The 20,007-nt window shown below is 41.3% G+C and overlaps 1 protein-coding gene across 1 annotated transcript; it reads left to right on the forward strand.

Annotated features, from left to right (window-relative positions):
* The first annotated feature begins 5,574 nt into the window (after window positions 1-5,574).
* On the forward strand, window positions 5,575-17,957 carry TSPYL2 (TSPY like 2). Its single transcript, XM_063294274.1, has 7 exons — window positions 5,575-6,797; window positions 7,169-7,246; window positions 7,600-7,711; window positions 7,806-7,951; window positions 8,140-8,219; window positions 8,485-8,600; window positions 16,813-17,957. The coding sequence occupies exons 1-7, from the start codon at window positions 6,018-6,020 to the stop codon at window positions 16,920-16,922; spliced, it is 1,422 nt and encodes a 473-aa protein (XP_063150344.1). The 5' UTR covers window positions 5,575-6,017; the 3' UTR covers window positions 16,923-17,957.
* The last annotated feature ends 2,050 nt before the right edge of the window (window positions 17,958-20,007 follow it).

Raw genomic sequence — 20,007 nt, forward strand, 5'->3', positions numbered from 1 at the left:
TCAATCTGATTTAATTAGCACAGGAAAATTCAGCAATAGTTTTGATCATCTCAAAGGAACCCAGCATGAAAAAGATAAGACATGGTTCCAGGATTCGTATATCCCCTTGGACCAGGAATAAATGCTTGACACTACTGTGAGACAAATTAAGTAGGTATCTCAAGTGGCAGATTTGGGGTGCTATTCACCATGGAGGGTGTGCCATTAAGATTTTCTGCTTCAAGAGCTTAAACATTTTGGACTAGCTCCACTTGTTCTAGCATCCACTTAATGGCACTGCCCTCCATCTTTCCTCATTTGCTCCAAAGCAATGTGGGATAGATTTTTCTGCATGAAAAGCAGCAAGTTGAGAGAGTATACACTGGGAATAGCAGTACTCAAGCTGAAGCCAACCAACTGATACTGGCATAAAAAAATATAGTTGCAGGGGTGGGGGGTGGGGGGTGGGCAGGAAAACAGGAAGCAAATGTGATGGCAGTACATAATCTCCATCTAATAAATCATTTTTCCACAGAATGTGTCATATATTGTTTGAAAAATTGTGATACCCCACCTCAAATGAAAAGGACTAAATCAATGAGTGTACCAATATCTGATTTGCTATTATATTTTATATAAATATAATTTAATTTGTGATCAAACTGTGGGTAAAATTGTGGTCACTGGAAAAATGTTTTCACTGAAAAAAAATATTCATGGTCATTTAGCAATTAAAAAAATAGCTCAATTTTCAGTGAAGTCTCAGTAGTATGGTTAAAATTTGAGATATAGCAAAATAGTTTTGCAGAGTATAGATTTTTGGAGGGCAGGGAGATGGAGCAGTGATGCTGAATCTTTTGAGCAAATGGGCCCAAGTTCAAATTTTGAGAAGTGTCAATACAAAATGCAATATAATACATACGCAGCACCCTCAACTGCTTTGACAGTTTTGCCTAACCTACTTGGTCTAGGAGCAGTTAGAGCAGTGCTTGAGGAATCACAGGACTGAAGACAGAACGGTATGCCATCTCAACCTCTCCTCAACTCCTGCTGCTAGTCCAGCCACAATTCCCTACATGTTGCTTACTCAAGATTCAAAAGCAACATCAGTACCACTGAATTCCCACTGTAGCTTTTAGCTTTGCAGTAAAAACTCGTTCGCTGCAACAGCTATTTTGCAATTCTCTGCCTTGCCCCAGAATGTAGGTTGAAGAGCTCACCCTAAATTGTTCTGTGAAGAAATGAAACAATTAGTTTTAGGGATCTTTCTTAATATGGGCATATGTTAAGTATCATGTTAGACAAAATGCTTTGTCAGAAACAGAGGACAGTAGCTAGGTAGAAAGCTTTCATTTTCAAGCCATTCTGGTGATTGTGTCCTAATAATGAAAAATACTGCCTTTCAAAACATTTAAATCAAATGACTAAAGTTATACTGATTTCAACTTGAACTACATATGTTGAATACTTGTAGCTTGACCAGGCCATACAGAGGTTTTGTTTCAAGTAAGAGTTAGCATACTGAATGCTCCAGGCCCTTCACATATTATCTCAAAAATCCTTTGGGAATGAGCATAATAAATGAGCTCTCTACAGGAGGTAGAAACAGCATATTGAATTGGGTGTTCTCCCTTGCCATTCTACATTCAGTCCCAAAGAAGTGATCTTCTCAACAGGTGTCTTTCTTTCAAAAGTTTTATAGCACTATGAAATGAACTGCTTCTGCAACCTGGGCTCACATTGCCACCTTGTGGACTCTGTTGCCCAAATAAATTCCTTTCTTGATTACTCCATTTTAGTTATTAGGAAGGCAAAACCAAACCTTCTTGATTAATTCTATATGAACACCTCTTCCAGTTTTATACACTCTTAAGAATTTTGTTTTGCTGTGCTTGTTGATTTAGAAAGGTGTTGAACGCATGGATCATCCTATTCTTATATTTTATCATCTCTTTAATAATGTTCCACTTTTAGAATAGCATCATGGAGCAAATACAGTGAATCCTGTGGATCCCTTTAGGAGCAGCACAAGTGGGTGCAGATGATGTTCAGTGGGGCTAAGATATACCAGCATGCATATTTACCCTCACAAACTTCTTGACTCAGTCTCCTCCTATTCACACGCTTGAAAACCTGGAGAGAGAGCAAGGTTCAAGCCTCCCTCCTCTTTCAGTGATCTTGTTAGAACTGCAGAAGAAGGGAGACCATAGCTTTCTTCAGCTGCCCTAACAAATATATTGCATTCCCTGCAGCTTGGCTGATGGCTGGTCAATGTGAGATGGAGTGGGCAAGGCTCCCTAGGAGTGGCTGCCCCAGCTCTGCTGGATTGGAGCAGCATATAAAAGCTCCAGTAAGTAAGCAAATGCAGACAATTCTATGCCATTGGCAGCCAGCCATTTCTGTAAGTATGCCATGAGTCAGAAACAAGAAATCATCTCATTTCAATGTGCAATTTTCATCATGCCTTGAAATACTTTTACCTGCAATATATTGAGCATGAGGAAACCAGAGGAGCAGTGCTGGGGAAATAGTTTTAATTTTACAAGGCCTTTCTCTTTTTGCACCTAAACTCAACTGAAACATGGCCTGGCAATATCTTTTTTTTTTTTTTTGCCACATCCCCATGACATTGCCTTCATTCCCAGCCTGTGAGTGAGAGAACCTTAAGTCATCCTCAGTTAAAGTAGTATTTTCTTCCTTACTCCACCAAAAGCATCACCAAGATGTATAAAAAATGTTTGAATTTATCACCATTACCTCAGAAATCAGATGGTTGGCAATGACTGAGTACAAAGGCAATAATAGGATTGGCAATGAAGACAATCAATTTCATGCCAGTATAGTTTTCTGTTGAATTCAAGAATAAATGGATAGCACCAACTCAGGGGTGGGAAATGGCTTATTGTCAGCCCTGTAGGCCATCCTATTCTTACTCAGTGGTACAATAAATTCCTGCTGCTACCTGTAGGATTCATGTTGTAGGTTGGTGCCCAGGCTTACCTGACGTTCTCCACAGGACTTTATGTTGGTTATAATTCCAGGAGATCACAATCCAACATTCCTGAACAGTTAAGGAAATCTCCCAGTTCTGTTTCTAGTGAACTTCTTTCTAGAGATGGCACAAACTGAAATTATGGCTTTTTGCATATTCTGACTATCATTCCTTTCCTGAATCTAACTGCATTACTAATTATTTACTACAAAGGAGAATCTTCAGAAGTACCAGTCCTATGTTCACACAGTCCAAGCTTCATGGCAAAAATTACAATAATTATCAGGACCCATTTCAATTGGGTTTCAGGCCAAGGTACAGTACTGAGACAACATTAGTTGCACTTGTTGATGATCTTGGGTGGAGACGGGATGAGGGTGGTGCATCCATCTTTGTGCTCCTTTATCTCTCAGCAGCCTTGGATAATGTCAACCACAGTATCCTTCTGAACTGGCTATGGGAGTTGGGGAGGCACTTTGCTGCAGTGGCTCACCTCCTTTATCAGTGGTCAGTTCAGTAGGGGGAGGTTGCACCTGCGTCCACTCACCCATGTGGTGCCTCGGGGCAAGACTCTTGCTCCCATCTCTATGAAAACACTTGATGAGGCGATCTGTAGGTTGCGGTCCAGTATCATCAGTATGCTTATGATACCCGATCATACATCTCAACCCCAGGCTGCACAGGTGAAGCTGTCAATGTACTGACTCAGAGTCTAGAAGCTACTCAGTCTAGATGGGGAGAAACAGACTCAGGCTCAAGACGGAGTGGCTGTGGTTGTCCAGGCCCCACTTCTGGGATGTTTTCATCTTTGGCCTTGGATGGGGCTGCACGTGCAATCTGGATGTCCTGCTGGACACGCAGCTACTGCTTAAAGAGCAGGTGGCAGCTGTGGCCAGGAGGCCTTTGTACCAGTCCATCTTGGGTGCCAGCTGTGCTCGTTCCTTGACTAGAACGCCCTTCAGATGGTCACTCATGCCCTAGTTACATGGGGCTGCCTCTGAAGACACCCATAAACTACAGCTGGTTCAAAATTCAGCAGTCCAGGCAGTAAAGGGTGCTTATCACTATGCTCACGTAACAGTCCAAGTTGTATTGTTACGTTGGCTTCTGGGTGCAATTCAAGGTCCTGATCGTTCTCTATAAAGCCCTTTATGGCACAGGACCAGGCTATTTGAAGCGGCACCTGTCTCCAATTGTTTCTGCTCATCCAGTATGATTGGGCAGGGTGTGCTCACTATGGTCCCCTCAGTTAAAAGTTGTCATCCAGCAGATCAAGGAAGTGTGCCTTTTCTATTGCAGTGCCTCTGTTCTGGAACATCCCCCTGGAAATATATATGATTCCCACCCTCAAATGGTCCCTGTCTGAAGACCTGGCTCTCTTCTCAGATCTGGGGTCAGGATGTTTGTGTATTTTTTTCTTGGGTATTATTTATGTGGTTTTGTCCAGGTGGACATGTTCCTTTTTTTTAAATTATGCATTATTTTTAAAGTGGTAAGTTGCCCAGAGTCCTTTTGGAGTTGGACAGCCTTGAAATCCAATAAATAAATAAGCTTTAAAAAATATGTTTCCCTGATTAGTAAAAGTACACCATGGGAATACCAGAAACTGAATTACAGGTAGTCCTCGCTTAGCAACCACAATTGGGACCGGCAACTCAGTTGCTAAGAGCTGCAGTTGTTAAGTGGAAAATCACATCACTGTGACAGGCTTACGACCTCACTTCCCCTTCAATTGTTAAGTGGAGCAGCATGGTCCCTAAGCAAAAAAAATCAGTAACTGTGACTTGCAATTTTACTTCCACCTTCTCTATTAACTCTGCTTGTTGCAAGCTGGTTGCAAAATGTGCTAATGGCAGTCACGTGACCATGGGATGCTGCGATGGTCCTAAATGCAAGGATTGGTCACAAAGTTGTTTTTTTTCACTGTCATAACTTTAAACAGTTGCTGCATGAGGTAGTCGGTAAACAAGGCCTACCTGTGATTTTGTATTAAACACAGTAAGGCTCTGCAAAGGACATCAGAAGACAATAATGAGCAGAGTGAAGTGAAAATGGGATAAAAAAGGAAGAAGCTGCGAAGCAAATCATCAAAGCGGCAAACTTCCCTTCTCACTCCCCTGGCAACTATTATTATCGGACCCTGGATTTCTGTTTATTTAGCCATTGTAACAAGGAGCAGATGAATTTGCCTACCCCACTTCTCATGTAATTTAAGCGGATAGCCATCCGCATATCATCCGGCAGTTAATGCTTTAAGTTAACATGCACGTCGCCTGGCGAAATGATTTTTGAATCTCCCGCCCACCCGGTCTCTTTGGGGAATCATGTGAGCACACCACACCCAGGAGGGGCAGGGAGGGCTTTTGCTCCCGGCCGATAACTCCCGGCCTTGCTATCTCTGTCGGCGCAGTTATTGCTATCTTGTAGGACAGCGTATATGCTGCTCTCCACCTCTTGCTCCAAACCCAGCAAGACCAATTCCCTCGTTAGCCACTCGGCATATGCTAGGCAGATAGCGGCTCTCACCTCCCAGGGCGCATGCCCCAAGAGGTAAAAAAAACGACGTCTGAAATGTTGCTGCGCGTGCGCCGTTCGCACGATCACCCTGGGGACGTCCGCGTCACTGTTTCTCCCGCGACGGACTCCACCGAAACAAGGTCGGTAAAAGGGAAGCACACGCCACCGACCACGGGCGAATGAAATCTGGAAACCGTGGGCCTATCAACGCTTGCTTCCCCCACGTGGGGTTAAGAAAAGGCGGGATCTTTTCTTCGATTGCCTCCGGGAGCCAGCCAATCCGCGTTGGGATCATCCAAATGAGCGAGGCTGCTTCTGCCCCAGTGGCCCGACCTCGATCACCGCCGACCAATCAGGAGAAGCTGCGCAGGATTCTCGCGCTTAGGCAGTTGGAAGAGGCCGTTTCCCTCGCGCCCTTCCCCCATCCTAGTTCTCCTCCTGCTCTGCCGCCGACGGTTGGACAGGCTTGCGGCTTTTTGCCCGCCCCTTTCGGACTTCGATCTGTCGTTGAGACCGGAGTTGAACTACCATGAGTGAGGGCGGTGGGGACTGGGACCCCCCGTCCCCGGCCCCTAAGCAGCGGCGCTTAGACCCGGCTTGTCAATTGCAGAAGGAGACCGAGGCAGCCCAGGCTCTGGCCGAGATGACGGCTTGGGGCGGCGGGAGCTTTGAAATCCTCAACCAGCAGGAGGCGCACGGAACGTCGGCAGCAAAGAAGAGTAGCCTGGAAACGGCCGGCCAGCAGGGGGTGCGCGAAACCGCCCCTGCGGTCGGGGAGCGAAGCGCTCCCGGGCAGGATTTGGGGACTCGGGATGACCGTGCAAGCGGAGACCGGGAGGCGTCCTCCGACGAGGAACCGCAAGGAAGCGCAGCAGGGGGCGTGGAAACCGCCAGGCTGACGCGGAGGAACGCGGAAGCCGCCATCGGTGTGACCGATGACTCCGCGGGTGTCCGGGAGACCAGGAGAAAGAGGAAGGAGGCCAAGGAGAGGCGAAGAGCTGCTGAGGCTGCAGCCGAAGCAGCTGAGGATGAGTGCTCAGTCATCTCGGTGGGGGAGGAGGAGGACGACGACGACGACGACGAAGACGAAGACGAGGAAGACGGGGAGGGAGGAAAGCCTCAGCCCACTCGCAAAACTGAGCAGTACTTGGAAGCCCTGGAGGCTGTGCAGCTGGAACTGGAAGCTGTCAACCAGCAGGCCAGCCGTGCCTTTGCCCAGCTCAAAGCAAAGTTCAGTCACATGCGGCGCCCACATCTGGAGCAACGCAACCTCATCATCCAGAACATCCCTGGCTTCTGGGTCACTGCTGTATCCTGTCATTGCTGCTAGCTTTTGGGGGAGGGGGGGTTGCTAGAAATGAGAGGGAAATGCTGTATTGCAAAGAACTTAAGGACATTGAACCGTGTTATGATGAATTGCTCATTAATCCATATTGCAAAGGACTAATGCCACATCCTTCCTTTGTAAAAAAAATTCATTAGGGACTACATTCAAGGAAATACTGGGGGGAGAGTCAGTATGTGGAGTTTGGGTTCTTCCAATGGCAGAAGATATCTTAATACATGGCAGCATTGCACACGAGTTTAGAATGTCTCTGTGTTGTGTATATATCCTGCCCTCTTTCTGAAAAGTTTAGAATGGCTTATGAGATTTTTTTCTCCTTGACATTAACTTTACAGTTTCTCAACCACCCCCAGCTTTCAGCAATGATCAATGACCGGGATGAGGACACTTTGAGCTATATGACGAATCTGCAGGTGATTTCAGCAAAGCTGGTGCTTAGGAACTAGCTTAACATTGAATTTATCAATGAAAACAATTAAATTGCTGTTGAAATTTCTGGGTTCTTTCCACTTGAAAGCCCCTATCCTGGGTCAAGGGTCGTGATAAACAGTACCTTGCTACTCTGTCAATGCAGGCTTTCACAGCCAGTGTCAATCCAGTGGTGATGAGCTCCCAGGCTTATAGGCTGTAGTGTAATTGTTTGGTATCTGGACATTTTGCCAGCAACTCTGGCTGGCATCTTCAGAGGTGGAAGTGGTCTGCTCTGTAGCACACTTCTTGGCAGTACCTTGCTAGTGTTATGATTATGACATTCTTTGATACATAGGTTGTGGATTTCACCCATGCAAAGTCAGGCTGCAAGATCAAGTTCTACTTCAGCAGCAATCCCTATTTCCAGAATGAGGTCATTGTGAAGGAGTTCCAGTGTGGTTCCTCTGGTATGCAATAGGGGACAGTGTTTTGAGGGAGCAAAGGTCAGATTTGACATGTATTTGTTTACACCTGTGTGGTTTTTTTCCCCATCCTTTCCAGGGAGATTAGTTTCCCATTCTACACCAATTCGCTGGTGGCGTGGCCAGGACCCACTAACTCATGGCCGGAAGAACTTTGAAATGGGCCGCAGCTTCTTCAGTTGGTTCTGTGACCATAGCTTTCCTGCAGGAGATCGCATTGCTGAGGTGGGACTATACTGCATACCAGTGATGAGAACTCGCTCTCCAAATGTTGCTCCAGCCTCAGCATCCACCGCTATTAGCTATGATGGGTGGAACAGCTTGGAGCGGTAGTTTTACAACACCTGGTGGGCCACAAGTTCTAAACTGTTAGTGGCGTTCTTATACCTGTTACTCTTTTCTGTTTTCTCTAGATCATTAAAGAAGACCTGTGGCCCAATCCACTTCAGTACTACCTGATGGGGGAAGGTGGTGAAAATGGTGAAGAAGACAGGTAAGCATGCAGGCAGTTTCTTGGTTCCTTATTATGGCGATTATGGCATGAGTGATTTTTTTGGCAAGAATCTAAGCCTGCCATTGTGTGTGGATATAGATTTTGTCTAGGTTTGTGGCAGCAGGACGTAGGAGGAGAGAACTAAAGAGACGTAGGAGAAGTGGACTTCATGAAGACAGGGCTTCGTGGTATACAGCTGGGAAGCCAGCAGAAGATGATGGGTAAATGGTGATACGCTCCCTCCCTCCTTCCCTTGTATGTTTAGTGAGACAGAGAATGGTGATGACTTTGTTGTGATTGTGGATGATGATGGCGAAGACGAGGAGGAAGAGGAGGTGCCAGATGTCCATGAGATCGTAGATGAAGAGGAGAGTGGGCGAGGTAAGTAATGATGAAATATAGTTGCTCCCAGTTTAAAAAAACATAGCCTTTGGATCTGAAATGCAGAATAAGTGTGAGCTGCCCAGAGTTTGGTACTAGATGGGCGGCTATATAAATATTTTAAGTAAGTAAATAAATGGAGGCTGTAGGGGTCTGGATGGGGAACAAGAGGCTTCAACTGAACCCTGGTAAGACGGAGTGGCTGTGGATTAGGGGCTCCTCTGTATCTGGGAATTTACCATTTTTGGTTCTGGATGGGGTTGCACTGCCCCAGACAGACCCAGTGCGGAACCTGGGGGTTCTCCTGGACTCACGACTCCTGCTTGAAGAGCAGGTGATAGTCATGGCCAGGAGGGCTTTTGCTCAACTTTGTGTTGTGCACCAGTTATGCCCCTTCCTGGATCAGGAAGCCCTCTGGTCAGTCGCTCATGCCCTAGTCATCTCCTGTATAGACTATTGCAATGCGCTCTACATGGGGCTACCCTTGAAGACTATCCGGAAGTTACAGCTGGTTCAGAATGCGGCCATGTGAGGAGTCATGGTTGCCCAAGGATGGCACATGTAACACCTTTGCTGTGGGGGCTGCATTCGGTGCCAGTTTGCTTCCGGGTCCAATTCAAGGTGTTGGTTATCACCTTTAAAGCCCTACATGGCATGGGGCCAGGTTGCCTGAAGGACTGTCTCACCCCCTTTACATTGATCCGTCCCACCTGGTCAGGCAGAGAGGGCATGTTACAGACCTGGTCCATGAGAGACTGTTGATTGGCGGGGCCCAGGAAGAGAGCCTTCTCTGCTGTGGCCTCTGCCCTATGGAACACTTCCCCCAGAGGTGAGGCAGGCCCCCACTCTCCTGGCCTTCCGGAAAGGGGTAAAGACCTGGCTCTGCCATCTCACTTGGCGGGGGAGGGGTGGTAAGGTAATCAACCCTGGCGGTGGTTAGCACCCTAAAGAGACCCCTGGGGAATTCATGAATTTAAATTAAGGACTTTTAATATCTCCATCTTGGATTTTATGTTTTATGTTTATATTTAAGAGGTACTGTTTATAATCTGTATTTATTTTTAGTTTTATTGTAAACCGCCCAGAGTCACTCTTTGAGGGAGATGGGCAGTGACAAAATCTGAAATATAAATAAATGCTGATACTTTATTTGTATGCTGTTCATTCCTAAAGGCTCTGAGCAGCTAACAATCAGGGACATCATAAAAGGAACCCCTCAATAAAAATAATAAATTCACAGAAAAAAAATAAGAAAAATCTCAACATCGTAAGAAGGGATAAGAAAAACATACAAAACCACATATCCACCAATGCATCCCGATATTCAAAGCATGCCTTCCTCCTAGGCTAGATGGAAAGGCTGGGTCTTAATGATTCTCCTGAAACCCAGAAGGAAGGGGTAGACCAGATCTCTGTAGGCAAGGAGTTCTAAAGCCTGGGGGCAGTGACTGAAAATGCCCATTTCCTAGGTTCCATTGGATGGCAATCTCAAATAGACAGGACCTGGAAGAAATTAACTCTGTTCTATCTGATCGGATGGGCAGATGAATACAGGAGAAGGCAGTCCCAGGTCTGGAGTGATGTAGGGTCTTAAAGGTGACAACCAACACCTTGAATCCTACTCAGAAGCCAATTGGCAGCCAGTGCAAGTCCTGAAGCAGTGTGGTCACCCAGGTATAATGAGAAATGCCTATCACTGCCCAGGTTGCTGCATTTTGCAGCAGCAGCAGCTTCCAAATGCTTTTCGAAACAGCATCATGTAGAGTGCCTTACAGTAACCCAGAGGATTGATAACTGGGGCATGAGTGACTGTGAGCAGGGCTTCCTGATCCAGGAATAGCTGTAATTGGTGCAAAAGTCCTTCCAATCATAGCTGCCATCTGCTCCTTGAGCGGAAGCTGTGAGGCCAGTAGGACCACCAAGTTGCCCACTACCTAGCAGGGAGGAGATGGGCAGTAACAAAAACGTGGGGGGGGGGAAGATGGGTGGTAGCAAAAATTTGAGAAATAAATAAATAAATCCCATTCAGAGCCAAAGATGGTGTTGCCCTGAAATCATTGGCCCGCAGACCCAAAGCTGTCCCATCTTTGAGGAATTCAGTTTGAGTCTGTTCTTTCCCTGACAAACTCTAAGCACTGAGTTAGCCCTTCTGTTGCATCACCTGTTTGGCATAGACCCAAGATACATAACTAGATATCATCAACATAGATACCTGATCTCTTTTCAACAGATGACTTCTCCCAGCAGTTTCACGGAGAACTTAAAGAGAAGTGAGGAGAGTAGAGAGCCTAGGGTGTTTTACAGAGGAGAGATTTCCAAGCAAATCTCTCCTCCTCCTGCCCCACTGACTGGAACCAACCCTGTTAGGAAAGAGGAGAACCACTGAAGAACAGTGCCTCCCCAGCTGACGCCCCTCACCGACTCCCTCAGAGCCAGTCCAGAAGGATACGGTGGTTGAAGGTATCAAAAGCCACTGAGAGGTCGAGGAGGACCAGGAGGTTGTACTCCCCCAGTCCCAGTCTGTTCAAAGATCATCAGTACATGCGACCAGTGCAGTTTCTTTCTTTTTTTTTAAATAGTCTTTATTAAATTATTTACACAAATAATACAAACATAAAATGACAAATCAACAATAAACATAAAATGCAAAAACAAGAGAAAGAAAAAAGGAAAGGAGAAAGAAGAGAAGAAGAGGTTTAAAAGAAAGGAAATGGATTTCCAACTCCCTAAGTAATACAATTTTATACCTTAACTAAATAATTTCTTTTCACAATTCACTAATTTGGTTACAATAATTCTACAGTTCTGTTGAGATTATATAAGTCAAATATATAATATTTACATCTTGTATTATATTTATATGTTTTACACATTTACGTTAATTTTTGGGTCGATTCTACATAGTTGAAGAAGGGGGTCCAGTCATTTTGAAAATCTTCCACATTTTTATCATTTAGCTAGTCCGTAAGTTTTGCCATCTGTGCCAGATCCAGGGATTTAAATGTCCATTCTTCCATTGAGGGGGTCAGTTCTTCCTTCCACTTTGATGCATACGTAATTCTAGCTGCGGTGATCAAATATCGTAAAAGTTTTCCATGTTCATGTTCCAAATCCTTGTCCATGATGCCCAATAAATAGAGTTCCGGTGTTCTATTAATTTCTTTAGTCAACATTTTACAAATTATATTGTGTATAGATGTCCAAAATTTTTTCGCCTTCTTACAAGTCCACCACATATGATAAAATGTTACATTTTGGATATTTTGTCTGGAGTAATGTACCACATGTACATCATTTTGTAAAAATTTTCTTTCAAATTATAATTTAAAGTAAATTTCAGCCCTTTGGTCCACATTCTTTCCCAAACATCATAGTCAATGTGATGTCCAAGATTTCTCTCCCATTTAATCATACATTGTTTAATTTGTACATTTGCTATTCTTATTTGTAATAACATTTTATATATTTTGGAAATCATGTGGTCATTGTTGGCATAAACTAAATTATCCCACCAGGTTAAATCTTTTGTGAATTTGTAACTTTGGGCATCAATTTTAAATTGTTCCTTTAATTGAAAATACAAAAACCATTGGCATGGATGTCCTTCATTTTCCAATTCATCTCTTCTTTTCATTTTATATATAGCCCCTTCAAATTTTATTAGGTCCAAATATCTTAGCCATTTACGAATTCCTGTTTTTTCTCTCCTACTATACGCTTCTTGCGGGGAAATCCATAATGGTAGAGTGGGTGTTAGAGTAGATTGATATTTTCCCCAAATTCTAAGAAGGGACTTTCTAATACAATGATTATTAAATACTTTATTTACTTTCAATTTGTTATACCATAGGAATCCATGCCAACCAAATTTCAGGTCGTGGCCTTCTAGATTTAATAATCTATAATTTTGTAAAGTATTCCACTCTTTTACCCATAATAATCCACATGCTTCATAATATAATTTAAAATCTGGAAGACCCCAGCCTTCTTGTTCTTTAGCATCCTGCATTAATTTAAGTCTAATCCTTGGTCTTTTCCTTTGCCAAATGAACTTTGATAGGTCTTTTTGCCATAACTTAAAAGTTTTGTCAGTTAATAATATTGGAATATTTTGAAATAAAAATAACATCCTTGGCAAGATATTCATTTTGATTACAGAGATTCGCCCCATAAGTGATAAATTTAGTTTTTCCCACTTCCCTAAGTCTTGTTGAATTTCCTTCCATATTTTTGCATAGTTGTTTTGGTATAGATCGTTAGTTTTAGCTGTAATCTCTATCCCTAAATATCTGACTTTTTTAACACTAGATGATCCTGATTTATTTTCTAATATATTCTGAATATTTTGTGATGTATTTAAGTTTACCATTTTCGTTTTTTGTTTATTTATTTTGAAACCAGCTAATTCTCCATATTCTTGTAGCGTTTTTAATAAGTAGTCAAGAGATGTTAGTGGATTTTGTAGGGTAATAACTAAATCATCTGCGAACACTCTTAATTTATATATTTCTTGTTTTACCTTTATTCCCTCAATCTGATTTTCCTTTCTAATATTCTCTGTTAAGACTTCCAAAACCAGTATGAAGGGGGAGACTGGACAACCCTGCCTGGTACCTTTTTCTATTACGCATTCTTGTGTTGTATCTTCATTTATCACAATTTTGGCTTTTTGGAATGTATAGATTGCTTTGACTGCCTTTATAAATGTGTCGCCAAAATCCATAAATTCCAAGGTTTTAAGCATAAAATTCCAGTTTAAATTGTCAAAGGCTTTTTCTGTGTCTAAAAGGAGTAGCATAATCTGTTTTTCATTATGAATTTGGGCATACTCTATTATATTTATGATAGTCCTTATGTTATCTTTTATGTGTCTTCAGGGTAGGAATCCACTTTGGTCATGATCAATTATTTCTTGTAATATAATTTTTAATCTTTCAGTTAGAATTAATGTAAATATTTTGTAGTCATTATTCAGTAGCGAAATAGGCCTATAATTTCTACATAGTGTCGGATCCTGTTTCTCTTTCGGAAATAAATCCTTAAATGGTAGTAGTATTTGATCTTGGAAATATTTATAGTATCCTGCAGAAAAACCATCTGGTCCTGGGGCTTTGCCTGTTTTCAGTTTTCTAATAGCATCTATAATTTCCTGTGTTGTAATGGGGTTGTTAATTGTTGCTTTTTGATCTTTAGTTAGTTTCTTTAAATTGTGCTTTAGCAAATAGTTTTCAATTTTGTCAATTGAGATTTCTTGTTTCTTATATAAATTTGTTAAAAAGTTATAAAATGCCTTCTTAATTTTTTCATTGTCAACTAATTCTTCCCCATTTTCTCGAATTTTGGTAATGGTTTTTTTTTCCTTATCTTTTCTTAATTTATATGCCAACCATTTACCCGCTTTATTAGCATGTTCAAAGTTTCTTTGTTTGATATATCTCAGTTTCCTTTCAATTTCATCTGTTGTAAGTATTTTTAATTGTTGTTGCAAAATTTTTATTTGGCGATTTATTTCCTCATCAGGTGGCTTTAATTGGAGCTCTTTTTCTTTTAACTTAATTTGATCTAAAATTATTTGAGTTTTTTGTTGTGCTTTCCTTTTCAAACACCTATTTTGATACATAAAGAACCTTCTCATATAGGCCTTACTAGTATCCCACACAGTACCAATACTTACTTCTTTATTTAGATTCCATTCAAAGAATTCCTTTAGTTTCTTTTTGCAATCTTCTACAAATTCTTTATTTCTCAGCAAAGTTTCATTTAATCTCCACCTATAATTTTTTGGGTAGAGTTTTATGCTCAATTGAATTGGGTTATGGTCTGAGAAGGATCTGGGGAGGGTTGTTACATCAGAGATTTTATATGCCAGATTTTTAGATAGCCGTATCATATCAATCCTGGAGAACGATTTGAATCTATCTGAGTAGAAGGTATAATCTCTGGCCAAGCCATTTTTATGTCTCCAGGCATCTACAATAGCCAAATTTTCGGTCATATCAAAAAAAGACTGAGGTAATTTTCCTTGATTTTTTTTAATTTGTTGTTCAGACTTTCTATCAATGATAGGTAAAGTAACCCCATTCCAATCTCCCATCATAATCCAATTACTATAGGGTAGTTCAGAAAGTACATTAAGTAAATTTTGATAAAAAAAATTTCTGATTATCATTCGGGGCATATACTCCAACCACTAATACTTTAAGGCTTGACAGTTCCACTTCTATTATTATATATCTTCCATTTTTGTCAGCACATATCAATTTAGAGTTTAAATGAGACTTTGCATATATTACAATTCCATTTGGTGTTTTTTTTTCACTTGCTGCTATAAATTCATTTCCTAATTTCTTGTTTATCAAATATTTATCATCTTTTTTAGCAGTGTGCATTTCCTGAAGACATATAATATCTTGTTTCAATTTATATAAATAATGAAAAACTTTTTTCCTTTTAACTGCAGAGCTGACTCCATTTATGTTCCAGGAGAGGCATTTTAGTTCATTCATTTGAGAGAAGCATTGTAAACTCTTCAGAGCTAGAAGCTAATTCTTCTACACTGGGGTCTTCAGAATCTAGACACTTTCCTTTACTTCCTTTACTTTTAAATCTGTCACTCCCCTCTGCATCTGTTTCCAGATCTTTCTTATGTTTTTTAAGAAATTCCTGCGCTTTTCAGATAGTATTCAATTTGTATCTTCGTTGTTTAAACATAACATTAACTCCCTCCAGAATTTCCCATCTGACGGGAATTTTATTTCTTTTTAAGACATCAGTAAGAAAAAAGTATTCTCTTCTCTTTTTAAGTATTTTCAGTGGTATGTCCTTCAGTATCATGATTTCCTCTCCTTCAATGTTAATTTTTTTACCATAAGAGGCCTGTATTTGTCCTCTTTCTTGCAAATTCAATTATTATGTCTCTTGGTTTCCTATGAACCTTTGCATATTTTGAGTTAATTTTATATATTTTTTCTATATTTTCTTCTCATTTTTCTTCATCCCAGTCAATTAAATTGGCAAGCATTTGAATCACTATTTCTCTAATTTCTGGCTCTTTTTTTTCTGGTACTCCTCTAAGCCTAATACAGTATTCTTTTTCTTTTAACTCTAACACAGTTAAACGGTCTAATTCAGTGTCCTTTTCCCATTCTAATTTCTCCACTCTTTCTCTTACTTCTTGGATATCTGCTTTTATTATTTTGTCCGTTGTCTCTAACTTATGGTCTAATCTTTTCTCAAAGCCATCAATTTTCTCTTCCAATAAACAAGTTAAATTTTGAGTGATGTCTTGAATTGTTTTCTGTGTAAAGTCTTCAAACATGGCTTTCAACCATTCGCCTTCCCCCGCTTCTGAGCCTCTCCTAATCTGTCTTGTATTCATTTTGTTTTGTAAATATCCTTCTTAATTTTTTAGCTTATCTTAACTATTAATCCTAATACACTATTTGTTTATATGTTACAATATACAATATCTATTTCTACTTATACAGTACAAAATATGCTTAAGTATTTATATAAAGCTATAGTATATTACAATATGGCGTGATGAATTAATTAAATAAATCAGTTTTCCCCTTATCGCAGCAAGGACTTATAATAAAGATTTTTCCCCCCAATCGTAAAGTTTTTTTTTCCCTACTTAGGAAGTTTCTTCTTTTTTCTTTATTTAGTCAGTAATTATTGTTCCTTTCATTGAAGTGAAGGGGGCAGCAGAATTGCCTAGAAAGCTAGGCTACTCACGCAGGCTCTACAGTTCTTGCTTCCTGGCTTCCTGGCTGCTCTTTTACGGCGAAAGTGAAAGTGACAAGAAGAAAGTTAAAGCTTTCGCCTGCCGCTCCAAAGCCGCTCCAGCTCTTCGTCGGCAGAGCTCTTCTTCCAGTGCTGCCTCCGTGGTTTGCCTGTCTCTCCGACTCCGCAAAGCCACCTTCGTCCTGCATTGTAGATGAGAATATTCTCGAGCTCTCACATTGCCTGTCCTGCTGCCATACTCCTTCACCAGATTCATCCTGACCAGCGCAGTTTCATGCTGAGTCCTGGTTTGAAACTCAACTGCTGTGGATCCAGATAAACCATTTCCTCTAGGATCCTTTGCAGTGCTCCATTTTGCAGGGCAGGGCTTGGGATTCAGTCAATGAATCAACTGGAAACATGGGCAAAGAAGGAGTATTTTTTGTTAGTAGCTTCAAGTATTGACATATCTTATTTACTAATACAGGTGAAGTTGTGGAAGAGGTATTAAGTGGCCAAGAAGATGATATTGCTGGATCCAAGTCTTCCCGAGAAGAACCAGATGGGAAGGACTCTGAAGTGGAAGAAGATGGCTAGATTAGCTTATGAAAGAACAGTGTATCTGGTTGGACTTTCCCATAGGGACCTCAGTGGCACTTTGATGCTGACCAATTGCACTTGGACATGGCAAAAGATGATGGGGCGTATCAGCAGCGGTCACATAGGTTATTTTGTATCTTTATTTATTGTATTGACTGCATTTCTCTCTCTGCCCTGTTGGGGGCACCATGTGCAAGCACCCCCTTAATTGTTTGATGCTTAGCATCTTCTCCTACCTGCCTGTGTGGGGGCTATACGCTTACTTGCCCTGTCCCCTGGTGGCTACTCAGGGTATTGTCTGCCCAGAGGCCTTTTTAAAACAGCTCAGGGTTTCCTTCCATTCAGCATTATTAAGCTGCTGGCTTTTCGCACCTTCCCTGTACTTCTGCTTATAAGGATTCTACTCCCGCTGTAGACATTTTAGCTTTAGTATGCCTGTTAGTGGCCAGCCAGTGCCTCATGCCATCAAAACATAATCCCAGCCTTGCTTTTCCCGCATTGAGAGTAGGGCCTAACCGTTTGGGACCCATCCATTGCCAGTGCAGGGCTCTGCCATTTTAACTGGGTTTATAATAGCCCCTGTTGATCTGAATGGCAACCTTGCACCCATTGGCTTAGCTGAAGCAATAATAGCTCTCTGGTTGCACAGTATTTTCCTTGGGGTTGTTAATGTAAGGAGAAGGGCTATGGTGGTGGCTTATTCTTGTGTTTGGTGCTTTCTCCAATGCTCCAGTACATGAAAGTGATGGCAAGATGTTTCTGCAACAGTGTGTTATTGAGGTATATGTGATTTTATGCCCCCATGTACTTTATGTATAACTGCACACAATTTCCTAGCAATGTTCCTAAAGCATCATACCCTGTTGGATCTGCCCCCTCCCCTACACCCCCCAGAGGCTGTTCTATGCAATGCTACTGATATTTGTAGAAAGGCAACCATTTTCCTTGGCTGATTTTTTTGTATATTTCGTATCAGGACTTTGTACTTTTTTTTACTATAAAAAAAGCACTTAACATACAGAGAGCTTTCCAGTTTTGTGTGTGGCTCCTTTATTTTGGACATCTAAAGCTTCATAGTCGGCGCTCATAATGCATGCGTAAGTGAGGGTGTACAAACAGACAAGTTATATATGCTTTGATCTGTAATGCTCAGTGTTTCTGTTCAGGAGAACAGGCATGGGGTAAATAGTGAAGGAGGGATATGAGTGATGATAGAAAGAAGAAAGTGAATATGACATTTTGCATTACAGGGATCAGCAACTCCTTCGCTAAGCAACATGGCCGCTAAGTGAAACATCATGTGACCATGATAGACTTAACAATCTCACTTCCCATTTGGTTGTTAAGCGAGTCAATGCGTGTCATTAAGAGTGGCCGCATCATGCGGCTGCGACTTGCAATTTTACTATTGGCTTCTCCATTAACTCTGCACAAATGGCAAATGGGACACTGTGACAATTGTAAATGCCCGCCAGTTGTGAAACACCTGAATCTTGATCATGTGACTACAGGCCCACTGTGATGGTCATAAATGCAAGGACCGGTCATAAAGTTACTTTTTCAATGCTGTCTTAACTTCAGTTGCTAAACAGGGCAGTCGTTAAGCAAGGTCTACTTGTATAACTAGAAGTTTCTTCTCTGAGCTATTGGTGCCACATGCTGATATATTTCTACAATTCAAACCTAAGCTTCTCAAAAATCTAAAATATTAGCTTTTGACTGTTAGAATTGCAGAATACCAGGAACCCTGATGGTAAAAACCAGTAAATTCTAGAATAGTACTTTTTTTCTTAGAAATATTCATTGCGAAATCCATTCCTCATGTAAAAAGCCTGGATCGGACATCTTTCTTAGAAACGGTTCAGTTTAGCCCTTTTATAGATTAAACTGTATTTAGCACATTTGGGGGTGGGGAGGATAATGCAATCATTCTAGAACACCAGACTGTAAAATAAGATGCATGTTCTTTTGATGAATGGAGATAAGTTCATTAGGATGAATTATTCTAACCTGAACTCATAAAGATGCTAGTATTTCAAATATAGGAGAATGTGGATATTGAAAAGCATTTAAACATGCAGTCCTTTTCCTGTGTTCTGAAATGATGCAGCCTTGGAAAGACAGTTCCATCGGGTTTTTCCCCCCCTAGGAAATACAATAGTGCAACTGAGGATATATAACACCTTCTGAAAAATAAAGCTGACTTCTTGAAAATTCAGAAATTTGATAAAATAATAAATTTACTCCTTTCTACAGTTTGACACACATTTCCCATTTGAGAGGTTTAGTCCTGTATAATTTAATAAAATTATGAAATGATTTTAATTTATTAAGTTTATTAAACTGGGAGACTTTGAGTTCTAGTCCCACTTTAGGCCCAAAGCCAGCTGGGTGACCTTAAGCCAGTCACTGTCTCTCAGCCCTAGGAAGAAAGCAATGGAAAACCATTTCTGAAAAACCTTGCCAAGAAAACTTCAGGGACTTGTCCAGGCAGTCTCCGAGAATCTGACGCGATTGAACAGATTAAAAAAAAAATGAGCACAGAGGTTTTGTTTTTAAGTATGTGTATTGGAGCTTCATAGCTAGTGAATAATTAAGTGCATTTATTGTTGAAACATCCTGTTGTCTATCACTATTTTATCTCATTTTAACTTTACACACTCGGAGATAATGACTAGAAAAAACTATTAACTCTTCTATGTCAGTGATAGATGCTGCAACCTACCCAATTCAAATTTAGCAGCTGTCATTCATAAGTCTGTATTCCTGAAATCTGTTGCATAGATCAAACTCATTGTAAGTGAAAGCTGCAGCTATCACACTACTTCATTAATGACTTGGGTTTTATGTATAAATTTTGCCAATTGCTAATAGCCAGTGACACAAAGTAGATATGCCTGTCTCTACTTGTTGTTAAGCTAGAGAGTTTGATCGGATAGGAGAATAAAATGGTGCATAACGCTGACTCAGTCCAGCACAAATGGCAACTCAAAGCAATTTGGAAAGAACACTTTCCCACATTGCCAGTGAGGTGATAAAGTGCATTATTCCTCTGGATTGGATATTTTATTGCAATCCAGAT

The sequence above is a fragment of the Candoia aspera genome, chromosome 2, assembly GCF_035149785.1.
Source record: "Candoia aspera isolate rCanAsp1 chromosome 2, rCanAsp1.hap2, whole genome shotgun sequence".
Classification (NCBI taxonomy): Eukaryota; Metazoa; Chordata; class Lepidosauria; order Squamata; family Boidae; genus Candoia; species Candoia aspera.